General features: G+C 37.2%; 1 protein-coding gene across 2 annotated transcripts; it reads left to right on the top strand.

Moving 5' to 3' along the window:
* Nucleotides 1-4161: 4161 nt before the first annotated feature.
* On the top strand, nucleotides 4162-20850 carry cUnh21orf91 (chromosome Un C21orf91 homolog). 2 transcript variants are annotated; one of them, XM_081354790.1, is made up of 6 exons: nucleotides 4209-4351; nucleotides 6148-6281; nucleotides 12105-12245; nucleotides 16759-17247; nucleotides 18130-18192; nucleotides 18921-20850. In XM_081354790.1, the coding sequence occupies exons 2-6, from the start codon at nucleotides 6155-6157 to the stop codon at nucleotides 19085-19087; spliced, it is 987 nt and encodes a 328-aa protein (XP_081210916.1). In that variant the 5' UTR covers nucleotides 4209-4351; nucleotides 6148-6154; the 3' UTR covers nucleotides 19088-20850. The 2 variants fall into 2 exon arrangements, with proteins under 2 accessions (XP_081210917.1, XP_081210916.1); XM_081354791.1 differs by lacking the exon at nucleotides 12105-12245 and having other exon boundaries at nucleotides 4162-4351.
* The last annotated feature ends 629 nt before the right edge of the window (nucleotides 20851-21479 follow it).

Below are 21479 nucleotides of genomic sequence, written 5' to 3'. Positions count from 1 at the left end.
AAAAAACATCATAATAAAAAAGATTGCTTCTTAAAGCATTTGTTTATTTCCCAATACTGAAGCGAATTAAAAGATCATGCGTAATCCTGCTGCTCCCTCTAGTGGACAACAGTGGTATTATAGCTTACATTTTACAGTTGAAGTGTTTGAATGAATGAATGGGAATTTGTTTTTTTACTTATATCTCAGGAACCAAAAGGCGAAAAATTCTGAAACTCAGAGCATAGATAGTGCTTGAGGAGCCCTGTTGAATGAGACCATCAAGGTGTTTTTGGGCGATTGGGGCTGGGAGTTATGACTGTTATAAGGCATATCTGTTCGGGCTATTATCTCTGGAATGCCCAGGGCAAATAACACCACATTTGAATCGAAGCTAGCCAAGGACGCGCCCTTTCCAACGAGCTCTCACACAATGTTCGGGGTGGTCTGGGTCGGGAGTAATGGCCGTTCAAAATCGGGGGTCCCGCGGATTCGCGATGCGCGGGGGGCGCGCTCCCGAGGCCCGCGACGACACGTTTCGATCAAGAGCCCGGAGAGGTCCTCACCATCAAAATTTGAGCGCGCAACGACTTTCCGTTTTCGAGTTATGAATGAATTTGTATTCGGGGGCGTGGCTTAAATGCCGTTATACTTTCGTTTCATTTCATTCATTTACTTTCGTCCATTTCCATATCTCAGTGTAACACAATTGTCAATAGTAATACTCAATAGATGAGTTTTGACAAAATGTGATTGTAAATGTTAAAATAATGATTTTATAAAGTCTAAATATGAATTTTATAACAATATTAGGGAGTAGTATGATGAAATGACAGCAGGGGGCAGTAAAATACCACTTATTGGCTTAATATGTCATTATATTCATATAAAATCACCTTTTGAAGAAGTTAAACTTTTTTTCTGATAATTATTGATCTAGAGAGTTCAGAGAATTGTGCTGCACTGGTTTTGAACATTATGATATGAACATTATATGATAAAAGATAGAAGACACCATTTACAGCAAATACAGGCAATTTACCATAGGAAATATATGGTTTTAAAGCGTTTTAACAGTTATAGCGCCAACTATGGTCCGCTCTCCATAAAATTTTCCATGCTTCTTAAGCAGGTTATGACACATATGCTCATCAATTTTCGTGAAGTTCTGAGTTTTCGTTTAGGATTTATAGGCTTTTGAGTGCATTTTACCACGCCCATTTTCTAAATGACCCTGTTAGCCATGCGAAAAATGCAAAAGTTCAACTTTTTTTTGATAATTATTGACCTAGAGAGTCCATAGAATTGTCCTAGACTGGTTTGGTTCCGATCGGGCGAAAAACCTAGGACTAGTTCGCAAAAGTAGGTTTTTAACATAATTACGAATATTTAATGAACGGTTTGATTGACAGCAATGGTTCTTGAGGCAAAGTTGTTCAACAAGAGGAGATCTATCAAATGGTATCCATTTTGTGACAATAAGTGTAACACCACGTGATTACAGAGCCATAAATCTCGTTAGCGCCAACTAGTGGCCGATTTCTTTCAAAACTCTTACAGACCTCTAGGGCCATGAGTAGAACATGCCCACCGAGTTTCGTTCCGATCGGCCTCCGTTAACCTTGTCTAATAGGTGCTCAAACTTCATTGGCCGATGGCGGCCATGTTTTTTTAGATACGCCAATGTCCTCATACACATACATGACACCTTGGACCAAGACACGGCATACCAATTTTCAAGTCAATCGGACTAACGGTCAGGTGGTTAAAGCCTGTTTTATGTTTTTTTCATATTATAGCGCCACCATGTGGCAAATCGCCGCGATTTTTTTACTGTTACCTCATATTGAGCTCATACATATGTGTACCGAGTTTGGTGAAGATACCTCATTTACTTCTGGAGTTATAGCCATTTTAGTAAAATAGGCCCCTCCCACAACGTACGTTTTGGCGCCCCTTAGCGTCCGTGAATCGAAATTTCGACTTTTTTTCGATAATTATTGATCTTCAGTTTCTAGAGAACATTTCTGCACTGGTTTGGTTCCGATCGGGCGAAAAACCAGGGACTAGTTCGCAAAAGTAGGTTTTTGACAAAATTCAAAATGGCGGAAAATCTATCATGGCGGAAATGAAATCGGAGATATACGTTTTGTTCGTCAGGCGTCCAGCTTTCCAATGATATAAGACACTTGAGTCTACGACATACGGTCTAGGAGTTCTGAGCAGTTTCGCGCTTTTGGTTGCTATAGCGCCACCTATGGGCCAATCGGGGTCATAATTTGATAACCTCTCCTCGATTTTTGTACTACCATCTGGCAAAGTTTCAAGGTTCCAGCTCTTACGGTTTGGGCTGCACGATGCGTTTTACGGCAGAAGAAAAATAATAATAAAAATCAGGACAATTACAATAGGGTTTCAGCACTTCGTGCTTGAACCCCTAAATATGATTTCTTTTTTAAATGGACAACAATGACAAGCAGAGGAAAGCAGATTAAACCTTATAACCAGCATTACCAAAACAATAAATAAAAAATCTCACATTGCTTCAGAAATGTGTCACTTTTTTTATTAGAACACAAAAGAAGATATTTTGAAGAATATGGGTAACCAAACAGTTGATGGAACCCATTGACTTGGCCCCATAGTACTTTATTTTTTCATATATGGAAGTCAATGGGATACATCAACGGTTTGGTTACCCATATTCTTCAATATATCTTCTTTTGTGTTCAGCAGAAGAAAGAAATTACAGGTTTGGGTGAACTATCCCTAGAAGTGAGTACCTCAATCAAAATTGTGAGAGATTAGGATGTGCTATACATGGTTGTGTAGCATTTCCCTCCATGTTTATCAATGAAATGAGTCTTTATGTTTTAAATGTGCTTCTAATAGCTGTATTATTACGCTAATTTGCCAGAATGACTCTATTAAAGACAGTTATGCACATGGACAGAGAATCTGAATGCAAGAGGGGATTTTGGCATGAACACTCACAGACAATCTGTCTATGAAGATGACACAGATGCCAGTGCCAAATGAGGGCCCATGGAAACTGGCACATGATGAAAGCAGAAGCCATTTCTTTTTATATCAATGCAGAATCGAGTGACGATAATGGGATCCTCAGCAGAATAACTGTCTTGATTAGGCATTCACAAAGGCACATGTAGCGTTGGTTTATAGTGCCATTCAGTTATGTAAGGATAACTTCACAGACTACAGTGGAAGGATGGTGGAAAGGAGAATCGAAAGCAATATGCGAGTTGCTTTGACGTATACGGTGTTGTGAAAAGAGAAATTCCCTTCTGGAATTCCCCGAGTGCGTAAATGCTCGAGGCGATGTGATTGTTCTTCTGTGGTAAATTGTGATAAATAAAATAAAATAAAGTAAAATTAAATTAAATTAAAAAACGCGGCCTCGACCCTACAGAAGACAAGTTGGCTACAGAGGGCATTTATATTTAAACATAAATAAAATGAATGTAATGTCATATTAATTTAGGCTAATACTGCTTTATTAAAGTTCTAAAACGATTAATTAACATTGAAAAATGTATGTTTCAGACAAAAAGTCGACGGTTCGTATATTGACTTGAACATAAAGTTTGGCAAAAACACAGCGTCGCCATTGAGATTTCTCATCCCCGCTCAGCTCTCTCTTCACATTACTCACAAACTCAAGTGTAATATTTATATAATAAATAGCAGCACTATTTGAATGCCATACATTTAATTTAAATGATCTGCGCCTTTTTATCTTATTTTATATTGAGCAGCAACTCACTCTCAACTAATTCACCTGCGTTTGTATGTTTGTAAGTAATTAACAAATACCAAAAGTCGATAATGTAGCCTACAGCAAAAATATTGTAAATAACCCCTCATAAAAGTAATGAATCTGAAATGTTACCCTCACCCACCCTCTACATGGGTGAAACATAGACTGTAAAAAATATGAACGTAATGACTAGTCTAGTCTTTCCACTCTGCTTTAGTGGACGGAGTAGAACCAGAGTAGTAGTACTGTAGTACAGTAACGGTAGTACAGTTAAAGTAACAGAACAGTACGTATTGCCAAAGACTACAGAAATATCATTGAAAGAGACTTTGGTATTGCTAACAGCGTGTCTGCGTGCTAAGAGCAAACAAAATAACAGAACCAATCAGAGGCGCGAATGCACAGCACGTGATCGAACATTGGGCTTCCACTAGAGTGGCTTGATTCGCGTCTGTTAGAGCATTCTTTCTTTGTCGTTGCTGTACTTGTAGCTGCTTGCCGTTTGCTTCAATAACAACACCCGCCGCTGTACCAGCGTGGCTTAAGGTCAGCCTGGATTGTCTTGAAATTTCTTCTGACAACGTAACTATTAAGGTAATAAACGTCGATATGTTCTGTAGGTATCGTCTGTTTTTCGAGAATGTGACGTTTTCAGGGGATTTTTAATGAGAAATTGATACGCCGCTAGATAACGGGTCAATGCTGGTGTTTCGTCTAGAGGTAACGTTAACGTTTAACGTTATCGTTATATTCCAACGCAGAATGTCTTGAAAACTGTATTTAAAGTATTTTGTCATATAGTGTTGTGTTCATAAGTTTTTTTGTCTACAGGTATATCAAAATGTGTGTGTTTAAGTAGTGGAAATCCTCAAGCTTTGTTAGTGTCGGGTTAACTTCTGCTCACTTTAAACTAAAATGGTAATGATGCTCTTTGTCACCATATAAAGTTACCATTATACATTAAACTGGTATGAAATCCCTCTGAAATATGTTGATAGCTTTTTGTTGATTATGTAAATGTCAGTTCTACACATTAAGTTTTGGTTTGATTTGGTCCATTTGTCTTCTGGTTTTCAGCTAACGTGCATATCAACAAATATTCGCAAAATGTTTTAGTCAATTTTGTGCAATTTGAACAAATTATATAAAGTAAATTGTCCCACAAGGCTGTCTCATAACATAGTATGCTGGCAACATTTGTGGCCATTATTGACATGTGCAGCACTTTTGAGCTGACTAGGCTGCACATTATGTTTTGAGACACAACCACAGTGTCTTGTTCTTAGGTTATGCAGTTTAAACACTTTCATAATCAGATGAAGTTCAACATGATCCCACGCTTGACACAGCTTTGAACTGTTCTGTTTCATCTGTCTGTGGTATCAACAAAGAACTAGAAAGAAATATTTGATCTAAAAGAAACAGTGTTCAAAAATATATCTTTAGGGTTCTTTTTAGGCTTTTTTTTGTTTATAGGCTTCCCAAAGTAAGGGAAAATACCAGAGAACTGTAAACCCTTGGGAAAAGTAATTAAATCCTAAAAGTCAAAGAAATGTCTATAGTAAATGTAGGCTAATTATTATTTTCTAGTTATGCCATGTTAATCCTCTAAAATATTAAATTGGAAAAATATTACTGTAATGTAGACTAAAACTTGCTTTTAAGTCATTGTGAGCTAATCATTTTTTTGAGTCTATTTTCAAAGAAACAAAAAGGATTTTTAATAATCTTTATCCAATAATCATAGAGGACTGGAAAGGTCATTGGATAAAAAGAGTGGTGTGTGTGTGTAGGCTATATATAAATATTTTTATGTGTGGAATTGTTTACAGTATGATTATGAAATAGTTTTATGCAATAGCAGGCTGTGATGGACAGACAGAGTCATGATTATCTACAGATTGTAACCAAATTTGTCCACTCAACAGGCTGTGACATTCTGGAAGGAGGCTTTATGTAAAGCTTGAGCAAAGGGAATTTAGTTGTGTGTAAACACTGAACACTAAAGTCCTTTGGCTTCACAGGAATCCAAGTGGCTCCCATGAAAGAGACAGTTGTAAAACTGTCCATAATAAATTACAGAAGCACAGCAACTTCCGACGCCTGCTGTGTTGTGAATGTTTGCTTATCTGTCTTGTTAATATGATTGCGTCTCTGTGTGTTTCTTTTACCTTATCTTGATATTGCGTTATGTTTATATGGGACAAAACAATTCTCTTGCTCATCTGTTGGCCTGTTCCTGAGACCTGAATGTGAGTGAGCAGCAAATTTTACGATTAAGGGACCTAGCGATTGTCCACAGTATATTTTATGCATCAATCTCAAAAGGCACTAAAGTGAGATTAAACTTATTGAATAGCCTAACTGTTATTGTTCTGTTTTCTTTGCAGAGGCATCATGGAGGAAGAGGAGCACTTTGTGAACATAGACCTGAACGATGATAACATCTGCAGCATCTGTAAACTAGAAACGGACACAGGAACGCTTTCCTTCTGCCATGTGTGCTTTGAACTGAGCATTGAGGGTAAGAATAGTTTTTGGTATAAGCATTTTAATGTCCTCAACTTGCCAGTTCTGGGTCAGATTATGCTAATTATAAATGAGTAAAACGTCTTTCTTTATCCGCCCATGCATATCCCACTCATTCATGTATTAGCAAGGCTTTTGTTCCGCCGATTCGTGTGCTCCTCAAAAAAGTGAACTGGAGCGTTTGAAGTGCCACTTTGGCATCTAATTAACGCTCTGCTTATTAAGGGTTGACTAGTGTTTCCTGAGGGGCCTCATTGGAGTGGCACTTTTGTTCTCTGCAGCTGTCATGTTTTGCTCTGAACCTTCCCCCCCAAAAAATGTGTGTTTCAAATAGTATTACATCGTTGTAGGCATCTTGGGTATAAAGAATTTTCTCTGGAACTGCATGCCTTTGTTTGGAATTTTCTGTCGTTAGTTTCTGTAAAGTGATTCTCAGGTTTCAGTTATGAAGGAATTGCTAAACAGGAAGTTTTTAATTAGCCTATAGATGAGGATTCTGAGGTTTGGGAGCGTGATTAGACATTAATTAGAAGGTAAAGTGTCATTTTGTTTTTTTAGATGCTCAATATATCGATACCATATCTGGTTTTGTCTGTATTTTTGTCTGTATAGGTCAGGATTGGATGTTTATATGTGCAATTTAATTGTTTTAAATTTATGTTGCACTCCCCCCCCCTTAAAGTCAATAATAATAATAAAAAATTGTTAAATATAGTCTTTAGAAAACTCAAAATGAATGTCAATTTTCCGTACTCTGTGTAATAATGTTGTGATGAATTCAATTTTTGCTTTGTGGCTTTTTTTTTATATGGTGTCAGTTAGAGCTGCACAATTCTGGATAAATTGAGAATACTTTTTTTTTTTTTACAAACAGATCAGGATTCGGAACAGACTACTAAACAAAATAACATCACTAGAGGTTGTGACAAAATGTTAATTGCTGCAGTCTTTCAAATGTTTAATTAATCTAAATGAATTATTTTAATAAATGGTTTGAATGAATGATTCAATGACTCACTTATAAATAGGCCTACTTGTTTCATTACTGGATGAATTAGCAAGCGAATTTTGAACGAATTTCTTGAATCATTGATTCAATAACAAATTATATTTTTAACAGACACTTGTCGCCACCTGGTAGCGTAATGATGCAAGCGTTATTTCAAGTGCCAAGTTACTTTCAAAAGATGATTTTGATCTCTACCGTAGTGTGTTTATATCCAAACTTTTATCCCAGTAGTTCTGTGATGATATTGCAATTACCAGTTAATCATGCAGCACTAGCGTCAGTTTCAGTTATATGATTATCAGGTTTCACAGTTGGGAGTTGGGACTAAATCTTTAAACAGGAATTTGTATGAAAGGATTCCCAGGTTTGTACCTAAGAGGACATGGTGATGGAAAAAATAGGAGATGGGAAGAAAAATTGTTTAAGTATTGCATTTGCTCCCAAAAAAGTATTACATTCCATTGAGAAACTTTGTATTTGCTCACAAAACCACTGAAATAGTTTTTCCTCCCACCTCATATTATTTCCATCTACAGTTTTGTGAGAGAACGCAAAAGTTTTGCAAGTGAATAGACGTAATGCTTTCAAAGGTTCTCGTTCATGTTTGTTTGTGCGCTCTCTTAGCATCAAATGTTTATATTTATAGCATGTTTTTACAAGCATTTGTTGCCAATCGCGAGCCAAATGCTCATGAATCCTTTGATTTTAACCAACACGGTGTAAAGATTCATCGGACGTACAATTAAGACAGCTTTTTTTTATTATAATGGGATTTTTGACGAGAGCGCAGAATTCAGTGAGCTTGCGCTCTAGAGATTGACAACCTTTCGTTCTCTTCTGTTTATATGCGCGATTGAATAAAAAAACTGTGATGATTGTTGACCAAAAGACGAGACAAAATGAGACACATTTTTAAAAAGTTCCTAAATCAACAGTTTTTGCTCTGGTACTGAAATAGTTAATGAGAACTGTGGAATTTTACTGGTATTGAACATTCTGGTACCTTGAAAACCCTGGTTAAAATATGATAATTATTGGTTATCAACTGTTACATTAAAATGATATTTGTATAGGTATCTGCCAGAATTTTCTCTATGTATCTCTAGTTTTGTTTTTATTGTGGCTTTATTTTCTAGCATTGATTCAGTGTCTCACATCCTGCCAGTAAAGGCCTGTACGTTCATTCTGTGGTTGTGTTGGGTCAATGGCCAATCTAGGTCAGGTTGTCAAAGCATGACTAGTGGATTCTATTACATACCTGGGAACTATGCATAATGACCCTTGCATTTGTAATGTCAGGTGTTTGTCTTCTGGAAGCCTTGTTGTATTGTGTAACACAGTGTGGTGTACTAACAATGTCTCCTGAGAATGTCACTTGAAAAATAAACATCATCATCAGTCTTTTTTTTTGTACCTCCCTTCCTCTATTTATTCTGTTTATTTTTGTATTCTTCTACCTTTAAATTTCAGCAAAGCTGAGATTTCAACTGCAATGCATTTTCAATCAAGACCATCTCAAAAATTAGGGATCATTCAGACAGGCTGTCATTTTTGCAAACGCTTTTCTGTGATTTATCTGCTTATCTGTGACATGCATAATCCCAGTTTATGAAGCGTCTGGATTTGAGCTGGAGAAGAAATCATCTGTGACTCCATCGAAGGGCTGGGTCCACTCACAGCACCGAGCTCACGAATTAGACACACTGAATATTCATGCCTGCGATAGAAGGTTACCGCTCTTGAATATTTAACAGAAGAGTGCATGAGTGATCTGGCCGGGCAGCCCACAATCGCCCAGGCATGATGGTGAGCTGCAGGCAGCGGTATGTCATGAGTGATTCACCACAGAATGGCAGAGTGTTGCACAACAGCACTCGTGGACCCATGAGAGGGCACTGACAGGCCTGACAATACTTGCTCACAGGTTATTCCTTTTCTGATTGGCTGTTTGCTACTGAGTTGCATTCTCTTCCCACTAACAATACACTCCAACATTCCCGGCGTGGGTAAACAAGCACAAGCTGACTGTGCATGTTTAGACCTGAATGCTCATTTGCCCACACCTGCTCGCACACCTGCATACCCTCAATAAAACATTCTGGCTTCCGATGTAACCGAACTTGTTAATTCTTCACCCCCGCATTTTTTCCCCCTACATTCATTTCTCCTCCTCTATTTATTCTTTGGACAGCCCAACTACAAATTTGGGTAATTTTTTTTTGGTTCAAATGTTTTGTGTTTGTAGCAGAAGAGGTACTTTCAGTGGCTATTTTTATATTGCCACTTTTACATATGTCGCACATGCTGTGCAGTTCTGCTTTTCTGTTTCCTCAGAGCAGGTTCTCCAAGCACAGAGAGAAAGAAATGACGACACTAACAGTTATATTATAACAGTTGTATCTGTGCTAGGGATGCACCGATTTGAAATTTTTTGCCAGTACCGATAATTCTTTATATTTGAAAGCTGATTACCGATATGTTGGCCTATAAATCTAAATCCAAATTTTATGTAATTTTTAAGAGCCTGATTAGAAAAACAAAAGTCTCACCTTTAAAAACCATGTCCTAAGCACTTCTATATTAAACAAACATATACAGTACAGTAGCCTAGTTTGAACCAGTTCAAGTTTTAAAAATAATTTTATACTCCATGGCCAACTTTCTTTTGTGTGTGTGTGTATATATATATACTATATCTATATATATATATATGCACATCCAGGGCACGAAGCTCCCGTTCCACCACATCCCAAAGATGCTCTATTGGGTTGAGATCTGGTGACTGTGGGGGCCATTTTAGTACAGCTAATCTAGCGGGGGTTAGAATTCACAACACCAAAACCAAACTTAACTGTGCTAGTCATGAAGGTGTAACTCTGTTGTGGATGCCCTTATCCCGTAACAACTCAATAAAACACGGCTAACATAGAATTCACAACATTCTTTTACCGTAGTGTTCTCATAATTTTATATAACCTCTCAGCTGAAGGCAATAATTCATTATTTATCGGCTTCAATGTATCGGGCAAATTTTCTCATCGAGCCAATAACATTAAAAATGAACCTATATTGGCCGACACCGATATGGTGACCGATATATCTTGCATCATTAATCTGTGCATTCATGTTGAGAACACGCACACAGGAAGTCCTTTGCTGTTAAACATGTCCTCCAGCACACAAAGAAGCTGAAAGATTTGAGAGTGGTTAGTTTTTAGCTGAAATGCTTGTTGCAAGAAATGCACACCACATAAGGAAAGACTGGCAGAGATTGCATTTTGGATGGATGTACAAGGGTCTTGTATTGTTCGAAAATGGATGCCTGTAGAGCTGCATCTTTTCTTATGTAAGAAATAACTGCGGCAGCCAGATTTTAATAGCACTTTGATTCATGCTGTCTAGAGCTGATGGAATAGCCTGGGAAATGTTTCATGGGAGTTTGACTTTTTAACATCAGTTGCTTGCCTTGTATTACAGTGATAGTGTATGCCGTTTATTGCATGATATGAAGTGTTCCTTGTGTATTTTGCTTTAGTTCTAGTAGAGTTACTGTTTTATTACACAATTAACAAAAACTGGTGCGATGGTATGATTATTTTCGAAAGCTCACCAAGGCTGCATTTATTTGATGCAATAAAAACAGTAATATAGTAAAATATTTGAAAATGTAATTTATGTGATGGCTAAGCTGAATTTTCAGCATCATTGCTCCAGTCTTCAGTGTCACACGATCTTTCAGAAATCATTCTAATATGCTGATTTGGTGCTCAAGAAACATATTTTAACAATGCTGAAAATAGTTTAATATTTTTATGGAAACTGATCATTTGTTCAGGATTCTTTGATGAATAGAATGTTCAAAAGAACAGCATTTCATTGAAATATGTGTTTTTTGTATTATAATAAATGACTACTGTTATTTTTGATCAATTTAACGGTTGTTGAATTAAAGTATTAATTTCTGTATTCTGTAATTTTAGCTTGTATCTTTCAGAGACGGAGAATTGGCTCTGACAAATGCAAGCCTGGCAATAGAAATATTATAGAATACGATTTCTAATGCTGCTTCCTTATGCAAAATTCGTTGCCAGTGCTAGTGTGTTCTGGGTGGTTGCTAGGGGTCAAAGGAGCCTAAGATCCCAACCAAAGTCCCTTTACGGCAAGTAATTTTACTCCGCGTCGGCGGCCATCTTTGAAATGCCTCTCGGGAGCTATTTCAGTCATGCATGTACAGCTCATATCTCTTTGAATGGGGAAACATAAAATTCTCCAAAGCTGTTCACCAAGCGTACGAATAAATTCCATATTTGAAATCGCCAGTGATATCTGACAACAACTGTCTCATAAATTTGGTTTCCAAACGCTCAAATCATGCCAAAAAAAAAATTTTTTTTAGGCTTAACCAGCCAATGCGCAGAACACTGACTGTTTCTATAGGAAGCTTCTAACGGCAGCTGTGATGCAATTACTTTATCAATTGGCGCGGTTAGCTCTTTTATTTAGAAGGCGAGACTTATTCCACCATATCGCGCATTGCACTTTCTCCCATTCATAGTCATATGAGTGCACCGTCTTTCTACACAAGTCTTTGTCCCAACTCTCTGATATTCTTGTCCTTAGATCAGGCTCTGGTCCCACCGTCAATGAGAGTCTATTGGATATTTCCCCCCTCACCAAGTCTATTGTCAGATTGTGTAGAGAAGTAGTAACACACCTCTCCTCACCAAACTGCAGGATTTAAGGTATCATGTTCGTCTTTGTTTTTTCAAGGCCATTCTATTTAATGGTTTTATTCTCATCACACTGTAGTGTCAGACTCTGCCCGCTCTTCTTTTCTACTGGCCCTGAAAGACCTTGATGGCTGGCTGGTTTCTTGCTCTGCCGAGCACACTCACTCAGGACTAACAGTTTCCCCGCAGCAGACACAGGCCGTCTCTCTCATCCTTTTACGTAAGAGCAGTGGAATTTGAGCTTGCGTACATCAGCCCAGTGAATGGCTGGAAAACTGATTATTCCAGATACTTGGAGCACAGCACAAAAACAATGCTGAAACTCAATGTGTGTCGTTTGTTTGCTTGTACTTGTGTGCTCGAGATGTTTCTAGTTTTTCCTGTGCTCATTTATGTATATTGACTATCCTAACTGATCGATGTAAGATAGTACACTAGTTTGACCTCTTGACACTGAAGTTACATGCAGTCTGCATGGTGGATGAGAGCTGATTTGCTGACTGCACTTTTCTTGCTCGGCAAGCTTTCCATTTGAGTAATGCTTCTCCATGCTCCATAGTAATCGGAGGCTTTCAGCAATATTTCTGCCCTTTGAAATGGAGGCATTAGGGAAAACACATCCTCATAGGTAATGTAGGATGACAGTATTACCTTCATAAATTGACTCACAGCAGGTTTTTTCCAGGATATGCTCATGGGAAATGTTTTACACTGTTCTTGTTTTCAATGTTTGTATGCTACGTGGTCTACTTTCCTAAAATAATTTATCAATGTTCAGTTCACTATTATACTCAACCTTTGTGTTCTTTATCTTTTATGTAAGCAAACACTGTACATTGTAATGCCTTTTTTTTTGTTTTAATCTTCATTGCATGAACAGGCCTTCATGTAGGGGTTATGAAATCAGTTTTATTTTTTCCCAAATTCCTTTTTCAGTTTAAATTTTTATGGATTCAGTTTTACATTTTAGTAATAAAAATGGATGTCTTATGTCTATATTTAATACACATTTATTATCAAAATAATGGTAATTAAATAAAGGCATAAAACATCCTTTAAAATGTTGGCCAATCAATGAAAAAATATTTTTTTGGCAAGCAAAGTGTTGCACAAAAAAGGTTTACTGTTTATTAAAACATGTTTTATTAAGTTGTATTTATTATTTATATTACATTAGTACATTCTACTGTAAAATAGTAATATATTTCTGTCACAATTTCTTCAAGTTAAACCAAACATTTATTTTGATGGCTTGTCATAAAGACCTTTTGAGTTTCTATGTCTTTATGATATGACAGCAGATGCTGTAAACACCACAAGCGTTACTAGACTTTTTGCGCTTTTAATGTTTACAGTAATGTAATTTGATTAATTGTACAGCTCTACTTTTAATTTATTCATCCAAAATTTGCCTAATTCCGTGACAATATACTGTAGATTCCATTTATTATTGGATTCTGCATTTTCAGCATCCCTGCCTTTATGGTTCTACTCGTGCCTTGAAGAGCTTTTTAATCCTAATCCAAGGGATATATTTTACTCTGGTCTGTAGTGGTTGATTGCTTCTGTAGGAACAGGATATATGATATATGAACAGCTATATTTATTCTGTTGTGGGTGACGTGACGCCTCCATGTCAATCACTGCAGCTGTTGTCCCCGCTCCAGCTTTGACCATGAGGTGCTGTTTTGGGCATGGCGGTTTCACTGTTACCCCACGTGCCCATTCCCTGCATATACACAACACACACACACACACACACACACACACAGACACACTGAAGTGTGTCAAGGATCCAGTGTCCTTTCTTCATAAAGCAGAAGCAGCCCACATGATTGTGAATTAACCCGCATGAGACCGGAAGAACAGGCTGATTCAGTGGCTGAATCATTTTATTTGAAGAATTGAAACATTTCTCAATATATGAACGCCTGATTGAGAACACATTTGTAATATTTTGCAGTGCACAATCATTATCATTGAAAATACTGAACAAGAACAGTTATTACTGTATATTGGATAGGGGAGTACATAGTGTATTTGAAGGTTGTTTATGATTTAATTGAATGCTCTGTTTATCTAAAGTGAGGAATAACTGGTGATTTAATGGAACAATGAAAAGTCAAATGACATAGTTTGCACTTGATAAGATTACCGTTTCCATGACAGCGACCCCCTCCTTCACCCTTGGTAAATCGGCTAATCTCGTTGGTGCTGTTTGTAAGTAGTAACACGGATTACAAGGCCTCCTTTCTTTTCTTGTCTCAATCTCCGTTCTTGTCGTTCTTACCGAGAGACTCTTGCTTGTTGTTGTGGTTGTTGTTGAGGCCAGAGTATTACACAAGCACCATTGAGTATTTCATCACTAAAGGGTTTGATTCAGAACACTTCTTCTCTGTCTGCTTTCAGACATCAGCTAGATATGGAAATCAGTTATTTGCAAGTTGACACAGATTTTGTGTTTTGACTAGATGCCTTTTTCAGAGGTTCTTGCTGAGGCGAGCATCACATTCGTTTTTCCCAGCAAGTGTTTATGAATGTATAGCTGTCATGGAGTTACATTTTAAGTTATTTTTTTTATATTCAAATTAGCATTTGTTGTTGTTGTTGTTTATAGAAAATAATGATAATATTAGAATATTAATATTAGAATATTTATTATTGTGTGTGATGCACACATACATACACGCACACACATATACTACAGTAGTCAACATTTGAAGTGGATCAAAACCTTTAATCAAAGTTATACATGAATTTTGAACAATACCCGTTCTTGTCTTAGGACAACTTTGATGTCTTTTTTGAACTTTTTTGATCCACTTTAAATGTTGACTACTGCGTATGTGTGTATATATTATATTATATTATATTATATTATATTATATTATATTATATTATATTATATTATATACACACACACACACACACACACATAATCCTGTTGTTGACCCTTGAATCAGTCAGTGATGTTGATAGAGGAAATTAGATCAAAGTTGCATTTAAAATCTTATGTATCATATACTTTTTCAGGGTCTTGTTTGCTAGGCTCATGATTCCCGCAATAATGATTTTTGGGTTGCACTGGCTTATGGTGAAAGTTAAAACACTCAGAACTCCTTGTGCTCATGTTTTCTGTCAGAGCCTGTCGTGTGTGTGTGTGTGTGTGTGTGTTCTAACCTTTAGTACCTCTATTTATAATCGCACTCTACAGTGTTCTTTCCTGTTATTCAGACTTCGCTGTGAAGCGCAGGAAATTGGTTTATTGTAAGACGGTGAATTCATTTGGCTTTTGCCTCCTCTCAGCTGTGAGCTGCTCTGCTTAAGAAAAGCACAGTTAGTCAAGCTAAACCAAGACATCCAAAGTCTTGAGTTTAGTGGTACATTGTGCGCAGACATTACTGGAACTGTGTATGTGGTGAGGGCTCCTCAGCTTACAGTTACCTTGAAGCAAATGAAACCACCGGTTATGACTAATCCACTGTTTAATGTTGCTTCATTTCGGTTTATTCTTAAAGGGATAGTTCAGCCAAAAATGAAAACCCTGAAGTCGTTCCAAACTTGTATGACTTTTTTTGGAACACAAAAGATGATATTTTAAAGAATGTTTCTACTGTTTTTGTCCACACAGTAAAAGTCAGTGGACTCCAAAACTACACTTGACCTCAGTGAGACCTTTTGTCTAAAAAAAATTTAAATCGTCCCGGACTGGATGAAGTCAGTGAGGTGAATTATAGAACCAGATCCATGTAAACTAGATCAAATGATTCACTGAAAAGATCTGACTCATCAGAATCATTTTGTTCATGAATAAGATGTCGCTGCTGCTCTCATGAAGTAGAGCTAGGGCAGATTATTAGGTTTTCAGTGGAAAAAGTTAAAGTTTTCATTGATTTTGACCCTTGTATCCTTTTGTTATGACACCAAAATTCACAAATCACAAATTCACAAATCTTGAATCCATTTTCGAAAACCACACCAAAAAAAAAAATACTAACCTATAACTAATATGTTCAAACATTAGTAAAGACCAGTAAACAGTCAGTTATAAAATAAGAACGAATAAACAAATTGCAAGCAATAGCACAAGTAAATACTAGAACAGTTATACAAATGAGATAAATGGTGCTTTAAGCTTTTTGGGGCCTGGCCATTGGGCCTTCGTCGTGTTCCACAAAAGAAAGAAAGTTATATGGAAAACATGAGAGAGAGTAGCCTAAATAATGGCAGAATTGTCAGCTTTTCTTTTTAAAAGCAAATGAGTGTGTGTCTGTCTTTGTGCACCCCACAACAGTCTCTGCTGACATGATTACAACTCAAAACATGTTTGAACAAAACTAAGCTCTGACACAAATGGCACATCCTAACGCAAAACCGGCACATAAAGGCACCCAGCAGCACCCGTTCTGTGCCTCTGTGTTTTATTTGTTCTTGGCCTACTTTAAGTTTTAAGCAGAAGTGTGTTTCTACACTTCTTATCAAGGACCCAAAACAGGAAGTGATGTTTTCAGGTGCTAATTTGCTCAGAGATGTATAGATGCATCTGTTTCAAGCTTGTGAGTTTTACAGTGTTTGAAGGGTGTTAAGATGTGTACCTCTTTTAATCTAGCAAAATGGGCACTGTTGTTGTCATGAATATCATACACCTAATAAGCATTTTAATATATGTTTAGCCCATGACAAGCAGTGAATTGCAAATATCTAAGTGTGTCCTCCTTTGTGTTTTATACTAGGTATATCCAGCGCCACCCTGCTGCACTCCAAGTCTCTACGTGGGCATAGGGACTGCTTCGAAAAGTACCATCTCATCGCCAACCAGAAGCTCTCCCGTGCCAAGGCCTCTCACAGCACATACGAGGGCGTGAAACGGGCTCTAAGCCAGCGGATCAACCGCATTATACAGTACACCCAGAACAGAGACTCCTTAACCGCAGAGACACCTGGGCGTTGGGGGGCCAAACAGATTCTGTGTCACTCACAGCAGGGCGGTAGGAAGCTCGTGCCCCAGTCGGATGCTCAAGTTCCCCGTTATGCACCGCGATGGGCGGACGAGGCGTCAATGGCGGTTTCGGAGTATGGGAAATCCATGCTGGACTGCCACTCTGCAGAGGAGCTCGGCCTCGACCTGCTGCAGGGCCCACGGCAGGGATTATGGGCCGGAGAACAGCAGAACCGAGAGCAGAGAGACACAGCCAGACAGAGGAGACACAGTCAAGAAGAACGTGAGTATTTATGATATACGCTATCGTTCAAACGTTCAGGATAAGTACTTTTTTTTTTTTTAAAGAAATTATTTGTTTTATTTAGCAAGGATGTGTTAAATTGATCAAAAATAACAGTAAAGATGTTGCAGAACATTTCTATTTCAAATAAATGCTGCATGGTTGCAACAAAAATATTAAGCACAATTGTTTTTAACATTTATATGAAAATGCCTCTTGTGCACCATTTCATATTAGAATGATTTCTGAAGGATCATGTGACACTGAAGACTGGAGTAATGATGCTGAAAATGTAGCTTTGCCATCACAAGGAATAAATTACATTTGAAAATATATTCAAATAAAAAATGTACTTTAAAATGTAATAACATTTCACAATATTACTGTTTTTATTGTATTTTTGATCAAATAATAGTGCATTTGCTATGGTTTTGTTGGCATTACAAAATCAAGCAACATATTGAATGGTTTTGGGCTCACTTAAATTCTCTCGGTAACGTCTTTGACAAAGTGAAGGAGAGAAATCGATATCCTCACCATTAGGCTTTTATCTGACGCTTTGTATCTCTGCATCTTTCCCGTCAATAGTCCACAAAACAGCAGACCTTAAGTCTAGACCTTGATTTCTCGCTCCATTCTTCAATGTTTGTCTCCTTTTTATCTCACCCAAAGAAATGGCTTCAGTTAAAAACAGATATGTCATCAGGGTCACAGCACATGCTTTTCAGAGCCGCACATCTGATTTGAATGCTTCTCAAGGACTGTTATGAGGTCATCTGCCTTCAGCTGTGAAAGGAGATGTTTGTCAGTTTTCATTTTTTTGGAAAAGATAGCTAGAGAATGATTTTCATACCCACTTTAATGTTTGTCTTTCTGTTTCAGTGGTGACGATGAGTGTGGAGGAGCTTCACCAGCTGAACGAGCAGCTGCTGTTACAGATACAAAGTGAGTTTGACCTTCAAACCCAAAGCTCACCCAAAATAAGAAAAATATGACAGTTTTCATTTTTGAGGTGAACTACTCCATTTAACCTAAACGCATACTGTATGGAAGAGTGACTTGATATTAGAAATTAAAAAAGAAAATAATGTTTTTATGTGATATACCATATTCCCTTTGCAAAATATGGTATGTCACAACAAAAAATGATGTGGTAGATACTTTATTCATCTTGTCAAGGCTCAACAGTATAGCTTTCCTCCCGCCCAGTTTGCACTGAACCTGCCAACAGTTTATCTAGCGCCAACACTTACTTACTTGCCTATTTATTTCATTGTCATTATTTTCTTTTCTTTTTTTAATTTTTTTTTTACTTTATTTATATTTTCTTATAAAAAGATTAAATGTTACTTTTAACATTTTTCTTTACAAAGATAATTTGCAATAATAGAAGTAAATTCTGCAATTTTTACAATTATACAAGGTGCTCCATAAATTCATAAACACTTTTTCTGGAAAATGATGGCATACATTACTGATTGGTGTGTTATTTTCTGTGTCCAGGAAATATGCGACATTAAAAACTTGCATTTTTATGCCTCAAACTATAAAAATAGTAAGAGACCGTTCTGCACTTTGGCCTGCTGGCTATGCCCTGCTTATGCACATTTCAAGTTTATTATGTAGGTTACCATTATTCTTGAACTAATACACACTGTGTGTTTGTCCCTCAGATGTGTTTGAGGAGCTCTCAGTAGCTGTGCAGGAGAAGGACTCTCTTTCATCAGAGCTTCATGTACGGCACATAGCCATCGAGCAGCTCTTCAAAAACTGTGCCAAGCTGCCGTGGCTCCAGATCGGGCGAGCCGGGGTCAAAGCTAGCAACAACCCAGTGGAATGAGACCTTTTTTGGGGACAGCTAAGTCCCCCAAAGACCAAAAAGAAACCGCAGCTCCAAGCAGACTCTTGCGGAAGCTCAAAGCTCAAACGGACCGGAAACGCACACACTGTGCTAATGAGTTCAGTGTCACCTCGCTGAGTCTTCAGCTGGACTTTAAAAAGCGAAAGTGTTTTGCAGGCCTGTTCAAAGTGTTTCTATGCAGAATGAGGTGTTTTTAAAACCTTACAAAGACTCTTTTTTTTCTTTTCCATTCATATGTTGCTTTTTCCTCCTCATATCACTGTTTACTCTCTACACTTGATCATGGGTGGTTAATAGACTTGGATCAGTCTGACAATGTTCCTCCTGCACATTCGGGCTTGCTGATTGGTTGTGGTGTTGCTGTGGTAACTGTTGCTTAGTTAACAGTTTTTCCCTCCCTCTGCTCATTGCAGTGGAACTTGTTAATGACTATGGTTGTTCCGTTACTCTTTATTTCTCCTGTTGTGCTGAGATATGACACAAACGCTTTAGAGGAAGTTTACATTTATTTTATTGCACTCTTAAAGCTGTTCTTCAAATTGACATTTCATAGGTGCATCACAACATTTCACGGGTTATGATTAAGAGAATAGCAGTTTGGACATGAACGTTTCAGCTGGAATGGTTAGTTCACACATGTTTAGCACAGGCCTAACTTTGATTTAGGCTTAATTTAGTGCTGGGATTAATATTGGAACGATAGGAATGCTTAACCAAAGCCTTTGTTACCTCAAGGTAACTATTTCAGTATTTATTTTATGACAATTATTTGCTTGCTACAAATATTCAAAACCAAATTTGACTTTTTTTTTAAAGTGGTTTTCCTTTCTGTAGCGTTTAGAGGTTGTTTTCTTGTGGTATTACAGTATAGTTTCTTACATTTTAGAGTCTGTGCATAAAGTGAAAGTACAGTCAGGGCAAAGCTGCCTTGATTTTTAGATCAGACTGTGTCACCATCTGGTGGCCATTCAGAGAATCCTGTCCACTTGCTGCCCTGAAGTGTGTGCATGGTTCTGTGTCTATTATTATTGTTCTATGAAGTCTATTATCTCTAGAATCTTAAAAAAAAAAAAAAAAAAAAAAATTGTAAATCTCAACATTGTTTTAAGGAATCAGCTAGGTATTTTGAATTATCTGTTCTCTTTATAAGAGATGCACATTCGACTGACCCCTCTGGGGTTTCTAAATATTTTATTTTCTACGAGTGAGTTATCTATCATTCTGGTTATGCTCTGAAAGGTAAAGTCAGCAAACTATAGCTGTGAGTTATTATGGATGAGTTATGGAAAAGAAGCAATATGTGTCTGAAGTGTCAGGTTTGGTTTCTTTGTGCAGTTTAAAAGCTTTCTTTTATGATTCACTCTGTGATTTGTCACAGGAGGTCGGAGTAAATGAAATGAAATGAAGCACACTGTCCAAATGTTTGTGTGCTGTGGAGATACTGAATGAACTATGTGGACGAGATTCATGTTTGTTTCGAGTGTGTTGCATATGTAGGCCATATGTTAAACTTATGTTGGTGTTAATGATGTCTTGTTCTTTTTCTCTTAATTCATTATTGTGCTATTATTTTGCTTTTTGTTTTTCCAGTGGTCTGTGTTATGTGACATTTAAAGCGGTTTATGCAATACTGTTTTGTTAGTGGATCTTCCCATCAGTGTGGAAGATTTCTGGATGTTTTTTTTGGAGTGATGTGTACATTTTCTTTAAGGGAATGAATTAATAAAAATATTTTTCCTAAACCTCTGTGTGATTATTTGCCTTTAATTCACTTGGTTCACCAGCAGCTGGTATGGTTGTTTCTAAAATGTGCCCTGGACTATCCGATACCTGGTCTTAAAGCACTTTTAAGTAAAGTGAATGGTGAAGTAAATTCATTATGGCATTTAAAAAAAAAAAAAGTATTCTTGAAATATTGTGCTGAACACAACCAGATGGTTATTACTTGAATGACAAAATGTATACATGTATTCATTGCTAAACATATTTAAGTTTGAACTGACATTTACATGCAGATATAGTTTGAACATCAAACATTGCCTACAATGTGTTTCTAGGTACTTTCTGGCCAAGTTTCATTCATTCTCTACATTTGCGTACCCCATTAAAGGGATATTTCACCCAAAAATGAAAATTCTGTTATCATTTACTCACCCTCATTTTGTTCCAAACCTGTATGAGAGTCTTGCTTCTGTTGAACACAAAAGAAGATATTTTGAAGAATGTTGGTAACCCTTTTTGGTAAGTCAGTGGCTACTGTTTGATTACCATCATTCTTTAAAATATCTGCTTTTGTGTTCAACAGAAACTCACACAGGTTTGGAACAAAATGAGGGTGAGTAAGTGATGACAGAATTTTCAATTTGTAGGT

This window comes from Scardinius erythrophthalmus, assembly GCF_964197995.2.
Source record: "Scardinius erythrophthalmus genome assembly, chromosome: 23".
Lineage (NCBI taxonomy): Eukaryota > Metazoa > Chordata > Actinopteri > Cypriniformes > Leuciscidae > Scardinius > Scardinius erythrophthalmus.
This window is presented reverse-complemented; position numbering and strand designations above follow the sequence as displayed.